Source organism: Aythya fuligula, chromosome 1 (assembly GCF_009819795.1).
Source record: "Aythya fuligula isolate bAytFul2 chromosome 1, bAytFul2.pri, whole genome shotgun sequence".
Classification (NCBI taxonomy): domain Eukaryota; kingdom Metazoa; phylum Chordata; class Aves; order Anseriformes; family Anatidae; genus Aythya; species Aythya fuligula.
The window spans coordinates 14,413,931-14,429,068 of NC_045559.1; the positions used below are offsets into that span (position 1 = coordinate 14,413,931).

The following is a 15,138-nucleotide window of genomic DNA, read 5'->3' on the forward strand; positions in this document are numbered from 1 at the left end:
GCAGCTACAGATATGTTTATGTAAGAAGTTGATACAATCCATTTCCTATTACCAAGAGTTGTACCAAACTAACAGTCTGTACTTTGTCTTCCCACTTGAGATACTTTGTCTTGGGGCAATTCAATCTTTTTGACACCTTCATTCTGTCTGCTGTATTAGTTTTTCATGAACTACTCAAATGATATGTTTGCTCATTCCCTTCTTAGACGCCCATTTCTGTCCGCTATTACCTGTGGATTGCCTTGCCCAAGATGTTACCCTGTCCAGTTCTGAATTCCACTTTATGTACAACATCTTTAGGAAATGAGTTTCACAACAGTTCATAAACAAAACAACCAAAAATTGTCCTAAGCCACCTCATCTGGTTTTTCTCAGGTATTCTGTTCTCTCTGTCTCTGTCTTTCAGAAGCCAGGACCGAGCTTTATTTTCTGTGCACTGCACAGCATTGCATGTAATAGCAAAATTAACCAGTACATCATTTTAAAGACAGCATTGGCAGCTTTTCCAGCAAAATTTAATTCACATCTACTTTCATCCTTATACAGCATCACTGAAAGAAAAGCCAAAGCTCTATTGTTAACGACAATGAAGGCCGAGCTTGCATCCTTATCTGTTGCACTGACTTCACCATTCCGACCACATGCGCACTAAAAAAAGGTAACTAAATGTCCATTAAAGGTCATCTGGTTAAGAGCTTAATTTCTTAGTTCTCCCAGTTTCAAACAGGAAACAGCATCTGAGGTCACGCGTCTCAGATTTCCCCCACAGGAAAAGGTAGATGTAAGCATTTTGCATAAAACAAATGAGGTGACTCACATTGACATTAAAAGATGAATCAGCAACAAGGTTAGGAAAATGAAAAGCCAAAATGCTGACTCTTATCTTCCTGCTTTAAATGAGATATAATTTATTTCAGAGAGATAAGAATTAAGATCAGAAATTGGTTCCTAAAACTAATTTATCCATTCTGGACATTCAGTTTTACTTTAAAAATACAAATAGCTACTTTAGTAATTGAATAAAAATTCTGATTAAAATATTTTAAGTAAAAACAAACAAACAAACAAAACTTTCCCCCACCAGCATGTTTCTGTGATTGGTACAAACCAAATACAAATACAGTTCTGTATTAACCTAGAAAACACACTGTTCGATGGAAAACAATCTGAAGTGCACGTTTATTTTCTTTTTCATAATGCATGAAATATTTCAGGTAAGTCAAACATGACCGTCAAAAAAATAACTGGAAGAGTCCCTTACCTGTCGAGAGATGGAGCTGCTTGTAGGATCTGGCACCGCAGAAATAAGGTTGGCAGTGCTCTTTCTATGAACACTATTCATACCAGGCATTTTAGTGATTTTACAGGCTTTGCTACTAGAACTAGAGTTTTTACGTTTTTTTCCTTCTGATTTGTCGAAAGAAAGGGGTAAAGAAGACACTGCATTGTGTGCTCCCAGGGAGTGGTCCCCTGAGTGGTGCACAAGAGAAGATACAGACAGATTAGAAGAGTCAATACTGCTTACTACCATGCTCATGTGTTTCACTGAGTCTGTTGAACTACTTGATAATGAAGTCCGTCCTGAGGGCTCCGATTTGGCACTGAGTGGGCTTGTTCCGTTATTTGTATTGTGCACAGACATGCTGTTATAGGAAGATGTAGCCTGATAGGAGTTCAAAGTTGAACTGGGGTTCAGGACACAGTTCTTTTTGTGGGACCCTGAAAATGAAGACGAGGAAGATGTCTGCAAAGATAACGAGGATGATGACGACGACGATGACGACGACTGCGGCTTCTTCTTTTTGTTACTTGAAGACTCATCGCTACGAGATGACAGGTCTTTTACTTTTGAGGATTTGCTGGTTTTTGTTTTGGATGGCTTGTGGGATGGGGAAGGGATGACTGCTGGCACTGGTGACACAGCTGATGGCGCCTTAAAGGTTGAGTCCATGATACTTAGGCTCGCAGCCACGTGAGGAAAAGCTGTAGTGTGTGACATAATGGAATTCGTATCTGATGTTGTCACAAAGGCTGCGTTTGATAACATGGCTGATGTCATTATGTAAGAAGAACTGATTCTTGAACTGATAGGGGTTGAAGGAATATACACGGCGCTGGGGTTGCTGAAAGGCTGTAAGACTGATGCGGGAAAAGGAGTGGAGACGTGTGCTGCTGGAGAAGGCATGGGGCTGTCTGCCGCAGGAGGAATTTTCCTAAATAGAACAGAAAAGGAGATTTAGATACACACAAAAAATTCCATCTGAACAATGCAGATGGGAAACAACTCCTGGGAAGGAAAAGTTTATTAATAAAGGCATTTTAGTTTTGATTCCTGTTCTACCAGTTAGACACATTTTAATATTCACAGTTCAAAATAAGTTCTACATTCTACAACAGCTTCAAAATGCTTTTACTTCTATCGTTTTTTCTGTTTAAACATAAGATTCCATTTTCAGGTTCTCTTATTAAGTTATGTGTGATTTAATACAAACAGCAAAAACCTACCACAAAGCATGTGTGTTTTAATATTGTAAGGATTCAGGAAAACTGGATTGTGAAGCGTATTTTCATCTGAAATGAATTTTCAAACCAGGCACGTTAATTCTATGAAGGCAGAGGAGACCTAACAGAAGAAGATTAGATGTAGCCCGACAGGAGTTCAAAGTTGCACTAGGGCAAGGTAAAGAATTACGCAGCGTAACTTTCTGCACAAAATTCTGCCATGGCACACGACTTCTAAACTGTGCAACTCCTCTGTTAAACCAGAACTCAGCTTCACTTCTGCAATGTAGCAATTATAGGTACGGTGTTACAATTAACCACTTTCTTGAAAATTTCATTTCCTTTTTTCTTTGCTTTACTAGAAAAAATAAAAAAAATGCAAATAAAATTCCCGATGACGGTACCTATCAACACACTAGATACTATGTTTCATTCACTGCCTATGTTTTGCCTGAAACTCCAAGTTGTAGAACAGTTACAAAATTAACCTGAACTCACAGGTCAGATTTGATGAGAGTAGTACATGGGTCAATTTGGGGGGCAGTTGAGATTTATTTATCACTGAGCGTAAAGAGGAAAAGGAGCAATCAGGTCATTTGGCTCACCCCTTTCTCAATGCAGTACTACCCCCAACAGCTCATCTGGGAGCAGGTTAGACAGGATTAACTAGTTAAGTTATTAATTGCAGCAATATTGAAAAATTGACAGAGTATTAAACAATGCTTGATAAGCTCTATAACTAGCTGAACACTATTCAAAGCATATAATATCACCTGTGAAATTAGTAGAATGTGTTCAACTTCCTCTCTATTAGGCCACTGATAGCACACCTTCTATTACTTTATCCAGTCCAGTGTTAACAAAGAAACAGGCTTCCGTAATGGTGTCTTGGAAGAGTATCATATGAGCTTTTCTCATTATTTGGACTAAAATTTAATTCTCAGTTTAATCCCGTTTTTATCATTAGAACCTACAGCCTACCATCATTCTGCCCTTGTTATCCTCACTACTGACACCTTTTCAATTTGCAGAGACTTAGTCCTGTCCTCAAAGAAGCATGATAAAGCAGCACAGGGTACTGTTTATAATAAAACACACCCTCTGCTGCTCTACCATAAACCAAATCCTAATTACTCGTGTTCTCACATAGTATTTTTCCTATGAAGACTCTCAGACAGAACATCATTTATGGTACAAATACGTAAGAGATTACATACAGACTATGCAACCAGAACTGAGCAAGCCCTACTGCCTGTGACTTGCTATGTGACTGAACAAAGCAGCTTATCAGGTCTGTTCCTCGGTGTATTTTTAAAGAAGAGCCAATGATTTATACCCACCTTTGTAAAATACTTTGAGAACTAGGATAAAATGCACTCTGTGGATGTTGCTATTGTTCTCAAATATGGCCTTGCATCCCTTTTACCTTTCGTCTCAGCTGGATGAGCCACAGCTAGAGCTGAACTAGCATCAGCTATAAAATCACAGCTTTACACACACCCCTGCTTGGCAAAGACAGGAAAAGATCAGTCCAGAGGACTGAGGACAACAGAAGAATACAAAGAGATGAAGCACTGTGAGCTTCCTATGTTATACAGACAAGTAAGTATGGATATAATACATGAAAATATTAGAGATTACACGAACAGCTGGAATTTGAGAAAACATTTACAATTGGATTTAGTGGGAGCAGGATGAGGCCTGTTTATTCCTTGTATCACAGAACTACAACAGAAATTATTTTAGGTCTTCATGAAAGGTGTGATACTAGCGACATTGATTCACGTGCCTGAATATCTTTTCACCTGGCAAATAAAGCCAATAGATAACGGGTTTTAATTTTACTATTTATAGAAACCAAATTAGTTTTATTTGTGGAAGGTGACAGACACTAGTTAGCTGCCAAATTTGCAAAGCAGAAGAGAGGAACCCGTTGTAGATCAAGCATCACCTGTCTCTGAACAGAGATGACACTGGCCCTTTCATGGCAAACCCACCCACCTTAAACTATGCCTCCCAGAGCTGTTATCACTGAGTTACCAGGTTAGTCAGACGAGCCAAGCTTTAGTGTTTCAAAAATATATGTAAATAAAAATCAAACCTTGTTTATCTAATGGCTGGCATCCAATGAATATAACACAGTCCTGATAATAAATAGTGACATGAAACACTGCACTTTAGTGTCATTATATTGGAAGAAGAATGCATGTTCCACAGTAGAATTTAAAAAAGTCATACCTGCAGACCCCATGAGTCTTTCAAATATAGTTGTATATTGTTTTAAAAAATAGCTTTTTTTTTTTTTTTGAAATGCAGTCTATTTTAATGTTTTTACACAACCTAAGCTTATAGTGATGTGGCACAGAGGTGTTTCAATACTAAGTCATAAAGAGAAAATTAAGACCTCAAAGCCAGGGAGTTTAAAGGGCACTATGGACTAAAAATTTCTATATTCCATCTTACATGTTAGCAAACGGGTACTGAATTCCTTATCACACAATCCGAGTCTCAGAGAGCAAAGTGTGAATGGTGATACAGTTGTGTGACACAAGTACAACGAGCTAGGCTAACATGTGTTATAAAACTGCATGGTATCAAGATGCATCTCCAAACACAGGAAACACTGAGCTTTAATGCACTTAAATGTTAACAGAACTAGTGAATTATTCCTCCCCAGATTTGGAGGGAATACAGAAAAGTCCTAAATCTGGGAGAAATCCACATCAGGATAGGAGATTGTTCTGCTGTGCTGCATATTCCTTAAAGAAGAAGAGAACATTTTTACTGGCATGGGCATATTACTGACGTGACTTAATGCAGAAGAAATTTTAAAAACAATCCCCAGTGGAGAGTTTAATTTTGTAGTTGTACAGAAATACAAATGTTGAACTACCCACCAAGTGTAAAACTCCCACTTACTTCCACATCTGTGAATTCAAGTGTTTTTCTACCATGGAGTTTAGTGCGAATCGAAAATGGTCCCATCTTCTGTCAAAGACGTAGTACCCTCTTCCCATTAAGCGACTACCATATGAACAAAACTGCAAGAAAAGATATTTCAACGTTGTTCATAGAAAAGTATTTCTACATTATGAAAGAATGATCATTTTTACATCAAGTAATAACTTTGTAATTTATATCACGAATACCTTTAAAAAGGTATTTCTCACTATCTGCAGCATAAATATTATTTAGCATGATGTATGAAATTTGCGCCTAATTTTTCAGCTTAGTGTAAAGTATACTTCATACTCCACTAACAATTTAGTTTACTATCAGGTAAAGAACAGAGGAAGAATATAAATGCTAAGGTACTGCTAAGGAAGTAATTCTGGCCAGTAGTACAGGTGGTCTGACACTGGAAAGTTCTCCTTTGCTCCAAGGACCATAGACAATCCTATAGTTACCCCAGTGTTAATTTTATTCTGCATATCATGTGGAAAACATATAAATGAAGTCTTTGCTAATTTTATTCCTTGGCTAGATCTTTATGAGAACCAACTGCTCACAAGTTCAAGAGTTCTCCCCCTGTTTCTTAGTTTCTACAATGTAAACAAATTCCCACTGCAAATCTAATGACACAAGGTTGCACTTTACTACTTACAATAAAATTTGCCACTAGCATGGGAGAAAGACAAAAACAGCTGCCGGAGAACATTCTTCAGCCCCTGCCAGAGCTGATGGGGTATGCTGTGCTCTACTTTCCATTTTTAGACGAATGAAGCGATAGCTTCAATGTCCACGTACACTCTCATATAAATGATATTTAATTACTGCTTCATAGCAGACAACAAAGATCAACGAGCACTGTAATAGCACCTTGCTGCCACATGATTTTCAGAGCTATAACCAATTGCAAGGGAGTTTCGTAAGAACTATGACAACAAATCATCTGTTCAAGTCACATTTAAAACACTGCAGCTTTTCTCTACAGCTTAGCAGAACTATACCTGATTTACAAACTATTGAGAAGAATATCTAAACCCAGAACTTACTTTCTCCTGCTTGTCCTGCAACCTACCAATGTTTGTCATATGCAACAAGCAGTCTTCTCTTCCTACCTTATCCCATTCATAAAGAGAACAAATGTGTTTGTTCTCTTTAGAATGCAGGCATCGCAATATAATTCCCTCATTCCTTACATTTTTACTGAAGTACATCTTTTTCTCCCCTCTTTAATGACTTAAGAATAACAGCAAGGCATGCCAGGGAGAGACACATACCCCAAGAGGTCTGGGATGGTGTCCAGAAAAATGACAGTCTAATTTCTCAGATTCTTCAGCTCCATCTGCTTCTCCTTCATCACTGGACAATCTACTGGTTAGATCTCCTCCCATGGAAGGCAGTGGCAGTTCTGGTACGTACCCACTGTGGTTTGAAGAACTGTTGCTGTTTATACTATTTGCAGATGATGGTCTAGAAGGAGAACAGACATTTACATCATCAGTGTTCGACAGCTCCAGAAACCCACCTGCCAGAGAAACGCTTCCAAGTAAATTACACCTGGAATGACCATGTAAAGGACAGTAAAAGATAAAGAATACCTGACACTTGGCCTTGTCAGAAATATATTGGGGTTATCACCAGGTTACCACTAACAGAAGCACCTGTGTGTTGCCTGAAATTTTAAATTTGCCGTGAAGTTGAGTTTAAGATCTTGAGGGAGGCAAAGTGTATTAAATATGCAAACAAAACCAGATGTGTGAAATCTTCTTACACAACACCGTAACTCTGCTACTTGATTAATCCCAAGTGTCCAGTTATGCTGAAATTAGCACACTAAATATAAACACGGGCATTTAGCTTACTCCCTGCACAGCTAGTTTAGTAAGTGCAGTAAGTAGGAGGACCTCTTACATCATGGAGGATTTCTTTACCTCTGCCTAAAACCCAGGAAAACAAAGTGGGAAAGCGTGTACACCACAGGGCACAACATCTTCCCCTTCAAATTAACTTGGAAACAAACCAGATTTGAAGGTAGGTAGGTAGGGTGTGTGCCTGTGTGTGTAAAGGACTGGCAAATACAGTTTATACAACCAAGTGTGTATCTACATATATATATTTATATATACATGTGGAACTCTGAGGTTGGAAGAGACGTACACACTGAGCAAAATCAGCAGAACAGCAAGCTATCCAGCCAGCCTTCTTCAACCTAGTGAATTTATGCTATCAGCCACTAGACCCGCAGACAGGCGCTCTCTTCTGAACAGAGCAGGGGCTGCTTGACAACATCCATCAGCTAGAAACTGCTGCTGCAGTCACTGTTGCATTCATTGGAATTCATTGTGCGAGTGCTCTTTAGCCTTCGGGAAAAGCTGGCCAGGTCAAGCCAAGTCACTTTCAGTGAAACCAGACAACTTTGCCTCCGCAGAGCAGGCAGCACTCACATAACCCTTGCCAGCACCAGAGCAGCAGGCTTGCTGACTCCCAGCAGAGAGGTAGCAAGGCTTTTCCCTGGCACAGCTGCTTGCAAAAACAGAAAAGATGACACAACAGAGCAGCTGTAGCAGAAACAGAAGTATAAATTGTACAAACACAATGCATGACTGCTAGAATCCTTCTCCTCGTGTACCACTACCTTTCTTTGCAGTTTCTTCAGCTGACTCTCACTGAATCACATCCCAGTTTTGTTTCCGGAACACCTACTAAAAAACTGTCTGCCTGTCCCTCTGCACTCCTCTACATGTGAGGATGGCGTAGGTCACTCTTTTAACAGAGATTATGCTGAGTTCTCACCAGTTTACCTAAGTGTATTCTTTCATTCACTCCAAGCCCTGTCAGACCCACCTCTGTTGTTGTAAGAACAAAATTGCATTATGACATGATGAACATAGAGAAAACATAGGAAATGTCTGTTTTTAAAACTCGAGATAGCAAGTACAACTAAAAATCACTTGGAAATACGGACTTTGTACAAAAGCCCCAAAATGGGCACCCAATCCTGACCAAGGCTTCTGCAAAGAACTGAAATATGAAACAAACAAAATATGAAATATGAAACAAAACCAAGGATCTTAGCTCCATCTATCCCAGTCCAAACGAGTATTAAAAAAAAAAAAACACACTCCAAAAACCAGCAGCCAACCAAAGCACATGGGAAAGTTTGCCAGAGGGTAAGGAGAATTCAGTAGCTCCAATACCTCGCGGCAGTTTTTCTAAAGGGACATTTTTGGAAGTTCACACTGTCTTTCCGAAGCCCGTCCTTGTCCTTTAAACGAAAAAAATCTTTGAAATGAGGAAAGATGTGCTACAGGCAGTTTCAAATCTCAAGTTTTAAGAATTAGCTGCTTACACTGTCATATACATGAAATCATACCTTTCTTTGAAGGACATTCAAAGAAAGTAATTACATTCGATGTAATCGGTGAATTATTTGCAGAGAAAATTTCTATGTAAACATGCTGAATTTTGCCACCAGTACTCCAATATATATAATCATAGGATCATACAATATCCCGAGTTGGAAGGGACCCATAAGGATCATCTAGTCCAACTCCTGGCACCACGCAGGTTTACCCAAACTTAAAATAAATTAACGTAAATATATTTTTATTTCCAAATGTGTCAGAAACGGTCTTGATCATTACTGGCCATCTTATACAAAAAATGCCGCTAGTCCAAGGTTCAGGGCAGCGGATGGACACCGCTCCTTACGCCATGCCCAACCAGACAACAGGCTATTGTGGACAAATTCAGGTTAATACAAGTATACTCTATTTTTTTACTGCTAAGAGAAATTCTTATAATTAATGTATGTTTTATCATGCAATAGCCCAAACACCGAATATTTATAACATAGCCTGTATAAAAGACTAGTACATTTCTAACAGCAACTTCAGAATGCAACACTTCACGCTGGAGAACTGCTTACCTCGGAAGTACAGAATTTGGCGGTCTAGATTTTGCAGGAGATGTTACTTTAGATTCTTGCCCAGAGTTCACTGAGGATCCTGACAGAGAGTCTTGTGCTGGTGTGGGCTGGCTCTGATAGCTTTCCCTTGCAGACGGTGGATGCTCTTTGTCTTTTGCGACTTCTTTTTCCCTGGATCGAGCTTTGTGTTCAGCTAGAAGGATGTCAAACTGTTTTTTACGGCCTGGAACTGCTCGTCGATGATTAAGTGAATGAGTCTAAAAATAGGGTGGTTAAAAAGCATTTGTGTGTGCATGACATTGTTTATGAGTCCTCTATACTTCCGATACACCACAACTCTCTACAAGATAAAAATCTACTTCAAACAACTTTAGCCACAGTTATGGAAATAAAGCTGTTATTCCACGTTATCTTTGATAAATTATGAAGCAATTCTTAAGAAATGCCACATCGAGGCTAAAACTACTTCTGCAACAATCTTCATAATAGACTCTATTGACTTCCCCTTTCCAGCACAGAAAGCATAATTCCAATAATTGTAAAATATTAAGAAGTAACGTCACCGCAGCTCTTAACTTACAATGAAAAACTGATTTCATTGGATTGAAAAATGGGAATACATTTTTAAGCAAATGTAATTGATTGTCTCTACCAACAGGCAGCACATACACATACAAACGTTCATTATCAACATCTTACTTTGTTGCTTCTTTTTAACATGAGGCTTATTATTACCAGAAGTCAGCCTCCGTGTAATTTATCATATGAAAATCACGTTATATTTTCACTAAAAAGTGACTATACTTCAACATTTTTGCATATGTGAGCTAAAAAGAGAGTATTTAAAATAACTCTAGAGCTCCTACATGAAACATTAATGCTTTTTTTATAACGAGATGACAAGGAAAGAAAAACAAACATCTTTCTAGAAACATCAGTGGAATAATGCAGATGCTCTGATTCAAAGAAACAGAATTACTCAAAAGAATTACCTGAAAACAGCGTCTGAATACCATACCCATTGTCTGTAAGACAGGAGCAGGTATGACCTCTCAAACTACTGTGGTAGGATTTAAACTATAACAAAGCATCTGATATTTTATCTTCTAAGAAAAATACCTTGCAGGTGAGCGATCTTGTGCAAGGTTTCTTTGTTTCAGGATCCAGTACTCCACAGTGTTTATTTGGGTCAAATTCTCTTTCTGTTTGATGAGGGTGGAGGAAAAAAGGAGAAAAAAGCAGATTATTTCAGGAATTTTAACTGGAGCAACCATATTTGCAGGATTTCAATCACAGACTTCACAGGAGTAAGTCTGCTTACAAAGCTGTACTCAACACAGTGGTCTAAACGCGGGACCAAGCCAAAAAGTGGTGAGTTCAGTTCCCTCTCTAACACTGGCTGCCTGTGAGGCCTCGAAATGCAGCACTTGCAAATCTAGCCTTTGAGATCGACTCCGACACACACTTCAGACACACACAGACTAAATACTGTAAGTGCTTTACACATTACTTTGACATACTCAGAAACCCTGAAAAACAACCAGCGGTGCCTAAAATGTAAACAAGAGATTACTGGTGACATTTTAAAAACAAAATTTATCTAAATCTGTCTCATTTTCAGGAAGTGTTAAAAAAAAAAAAAAAAAAGCGCATGTTAGTTCTTATTTCCCTAAGTCAATGGCAGCATGGAGCTTAAAGTTTGCAGCGATTATGAAAAAAAGTCTCATTTGAGTTCTACTGATGATTAACATTAGGCGTGCATTTAATATTTAATGTGCTATATTTGCATATTTCATTGTCATTAATATTTTAGTATTTATATACCACAGATAGAGTCACCTCCTTTAAGTTATATTAATATAGTTTTATGTTTTGCACTATAGAGCTGTAACAAATCTACAGACATAGAATTTTTATTTGATGCCACCAAAAACCTCCCATTATCTTTATATTCCTAGACACAGTGTGTTTTAATTGGCAGAATGGTTTGCTTTTGTTTGATACAGGGATATAAACTATTTGTCAAAATCATTTTTAAATCTACAGCTGTGTTATATTCAGATAAAAATAATTATCCTATGCTTAAATGCAACAATTAATCCGAGTACTTAAATGTTCCTTATAAACAAACAAACAGAATCAGAGCTAAGATGAAGACAGCAATTCCCAGCTATGCTATAATGCTAGGACACCATACAGCAAGTGGAACAGCTGGAAGAAGAAATTTGAGGCCAAGTAGCCTACAGAAGATAATTCTTGTCTTCCGACAGCAAAATTACTAGCAGTTATATGTATTCTAATATATATGGACTTACAAATGATAAAGCAAACATCAAATAAAAGGTTATGTTATTGGCCTACTAGCAGAAAGATACCAAAAACTGAGCTTGAAAAATATAGCTAATGCTATTTTTTTGGTGAAACCTAAAAAAATGGTCTGAAATCTGTCACACGCAGTTGTAGTTTCTGTGGCTTCTACAGGTCAACAGAAAGAGTAAAGTGGTCTGTGTACAACTAAGTATGATAAACATTTTTCCTATTTAATGGATGAAAATGCATGTTCAGGTTGAAGGAGTTAATTACTCCTGGTTTTCAAGTGTATGAGTTCTTATCTGAATCACCTGCCAAAACCCCAGAAAACACACAAAAACCCTAAACAAACTATATGGATTTATAAACGTGCCTTCTAATGAAAAATCAGTCCTGAAGGCAGTGGCAGGGCTGTGCAATGTATTCTGGAAGACACAAAATTGGGCTGTGTTGGACCAACGTGGAAACATACTGCAAAAATCAAGAATTTTGGGAACAGCCAGACTGCAATTTGTGTCCTGGCCAAGCAAGACTTTGGAGATTGATTGTAGGAAAGAGAGATTTCAGAAAACCATACAGAGGTAAAAGCTAAGCGTGTAATGGACTACAAGCACAAGAAGTGGAAGCCTCTGCCACCTACTGATCAGCAAAATAACGTGCTTGCTCTGAGGAACACCAAGTATTAAACAAACAGGAAACCACTTCTCCTGAGTGAAGCTTATGTGGCTGCTCCCGAGGAGTCATGAACAAGAAACGTAGCTACAAATACGCCTGGCTTGGGCAACACTTTAAATGAAGATTTTCACCTTCTTGTCAGTGATTAAATACAGCTTCTGTCTACTTTTGTATTAGGAATTGTGTAGATTCCTGTGCACATGCCCAGCTTGAGAAAGCTGTTTCTCCAGAATGGGTTTCACTTCCTTTTGGTGGCCAGAGCAAGGAGCATTGTAGCTTCACATACAGAAGGAAGGTCACACTCCTGTTTGAAACAGCACAGATATTCTTAAATAAAGCTTAAACCGGGCATCTGTGTTTTTTAGTTTTACCCCAAAGAGAACAAGAACTAAGGAAAATTTAAATACGTGGGGTTGTTTTTTCCCAGTTTGCTACCAGGGAACACTGATCCACTTGTGCTGGGCAGCTACAGACTGTCTTTTGTGGGTCCACGAGCTGACTCCCCTCGCTCACCGACAGTGCTCCTGAAAAGAGGGCAGGTTCATTCATCACCCAAACAACCACCAGCTCTCAGCAAAGTAAAAAACAACAACAACAACAACAAAAAAAAAACAAAACACAAAACAAAAAAAACACCAACCAAGCAAAAATAAACCTTCAGCCACAGGAAGGGAAATGGTATGAGAGAAAGTGGAGGTTGCTAAAAAGGAAGGAAAACAGATGTAAACCAGACCTATAAAGAGTCTTCAAAAATTAACAGCTGCACCCCTGCATGGCAGAGGACAGGGAAACCTAAATCCCCAGGCAGCTTCTCCTTTTAGTGTGAAAAGAATATAATTTATGGTCTAACTAAAACGATCATCTTCTTGACCCTCCAAGCTCTTTTTCTCAGGCTTTATGCCCTTCAGTGTAGCAGGATCCATCAGAGTGACACACAATCTACAGACAATTAATTTACAGGGCTCACAGAACTTTTGTTCTTTGCATCATCACTGATTTATTGCCTTGCTGCACGAACACATGGGACAGCACAAGCAAGATTTAATGGATTTAAAATCTGATAATGATAAAGAAACTTTACTGCAAGTATCGGTTTTGCGCATTTGTTAGCCATCTAAAAGTAAACCAATGCCTGTCAGAGTGCTCAGATAGTCCTGCGCAGAGCCCCAGCCTACTTGGAAATTTCCACCACTGAAACTTTCCCTATCCTGGAAGAAATCATGAGTGATAGCTTAGAGACAGAATAATGATGGAGTCACCTCCACACACGACATGGAAGCTAAAGGAATGATACAAAAATGATTCTCCTTTATGAGCATATTTCAGCAAGCACTTGTACAAAGAAGGAGCAAGTATCTCCTACAGCGCTGCAGAGGTACATGGTGACATGAAGAAAATAAGTATCAATTTCAACTACCCAAGTAAGAATCGATCTGAATCGATCGGCTAAATTAAGCCCATAGAGCATTAAATGAAATAATGGTTTAAAACAAGCAACAAATTGGATCTTAGCAAGTAAAGAGTAAGTTATAAAAGCCGAACCAGCCACTTTTGCCTTTTTTTTTTAATGCTATCATGAACAACTGCTCCATTTTCTTACTTGCCACCTTTAACTAGTTAAGAAAGCAATCAGTGTGCTGAATCCTTGAAGGCGATGGCATTCTTCCATACCACACACAGCCCTAGCAAACACCTCTCACTGGTCTGGAATCAAGCCACGGATGCAGTACCAAAGAGCTAACTGCCAACTTGGAGAAAATGGAAAAAATAAAACTGATATTCTGTCAAAAATAGGACACACTCATTAACTGGAAATGAAAGCATTTTTCTTGTACACTTCCACTTGATTCAGAGCTTGTGCACATTTGGAAATTGTATGAACCAACTCTGCAAGCAGACGATCTAATGCGGATCGTGCTGCCATTAGCAGAATTAGCCTTTCAGTACACACAGGGAGTTGCTGCCCAAATCACAAAGCACTGCCAGCAGATGAATAGACCCTGCACAGCTTCTAAAGCAGTCAAATTGAATCAGTTGCTTTTGCTTTAAACGGTATATCCCTCAAAACACTTTATTTCCCCCCTTTTATTCGAAACAAAAATATGTTTTTGGCTTTAGAGGACAAATTACTTACACGCTGCCCAACAGCTGGCATGGGTTGCCTCTGGGGAGCTCTGTGGAAAAAAAAATCTTCCTCCAGCAGATGGCAACCTCCCGACCTGCCCCCCTGTGCTGTTCTGTGCTTGACTGGTAAATCTGCACAGGGATCTCCTCAGTGCCATACTGCCTAAGGCCAGCCAGAGCATTTCCATTTGTGATGCCAGTCCCTCAGCCTCACTGCCCTCTCTGCCTCAAAAAGATCAAGATCCCTGCGCTACCATCTTCTTACTTCACTCACACGTGAATCGCAGAGGTAGAAGTGGAAGAGGAAAATTATGACATTTAGGATTCCCCCAGCATTCCCCGTACATTCCTGGAATTTTCCAGTGTTCACTATCAAGAAAAATGACTGTTAAATAAAGTTATGACCTGGCGGATAATGCAATGTCCTAAACCTCAGCTGCTCAACGTGGTCATGACCATAGTATAGTCACTCAACCCAGGCATATTATCTTTTGCTGTAGACAAACTGGTATTATATAATCGATGGAAGAAGCTTTCTACCTTTCTGTTTTAATGAGTTTTCTTCCTTAAAATTTTACATTTGACTTGTTGGCCAATTGAAAAAATAGACTAAGACACTCCACATTTAAGCTAAATGGAACATGCATTTTGAA

General features: G+C 38.8%; 1 protein-coding gene across 4 annotated transcripts in view; it reads right to left on the minus strand.

Annotated features, from left to right (window-relative positions):
• ATXN7L1 (ataxin 7 like 1) overlaps positions 1–15,138 on the minus strand; it is a 74,684-nt gene that overhangs the window by 8,879 nt on the left and 50,667 nt on the right. For all 4 annotated transcript variants that reach the window (XM_032190371.1, XM_032190380.1, XM_032190400.1 and 1 more), the window contains exons 4-8: positions 10,496–10,578; positions 9,377–9,633; positions 6,726–6,918; positions 5,422–5,543; positions 1,262–2,213 (exon numbers count right to left, since the gene is read on the minus strand). In XM_032190371.1, coding sequence (XP_032046262.1) covers positions 1,262–2,213; positions 5,422–5,543; positions 6,726–6,918; positions 9,377–9,633; positions 10,496–10,578 — 1,607 coding nt within the window. The remainder of the gene's footprint in view (positions 1–1,261; positions 2,214–5,421; positions 5,544–6,725; positions 6,919–9,376; positions 9,634–10,495; positions 10,579–15,138) is intronic.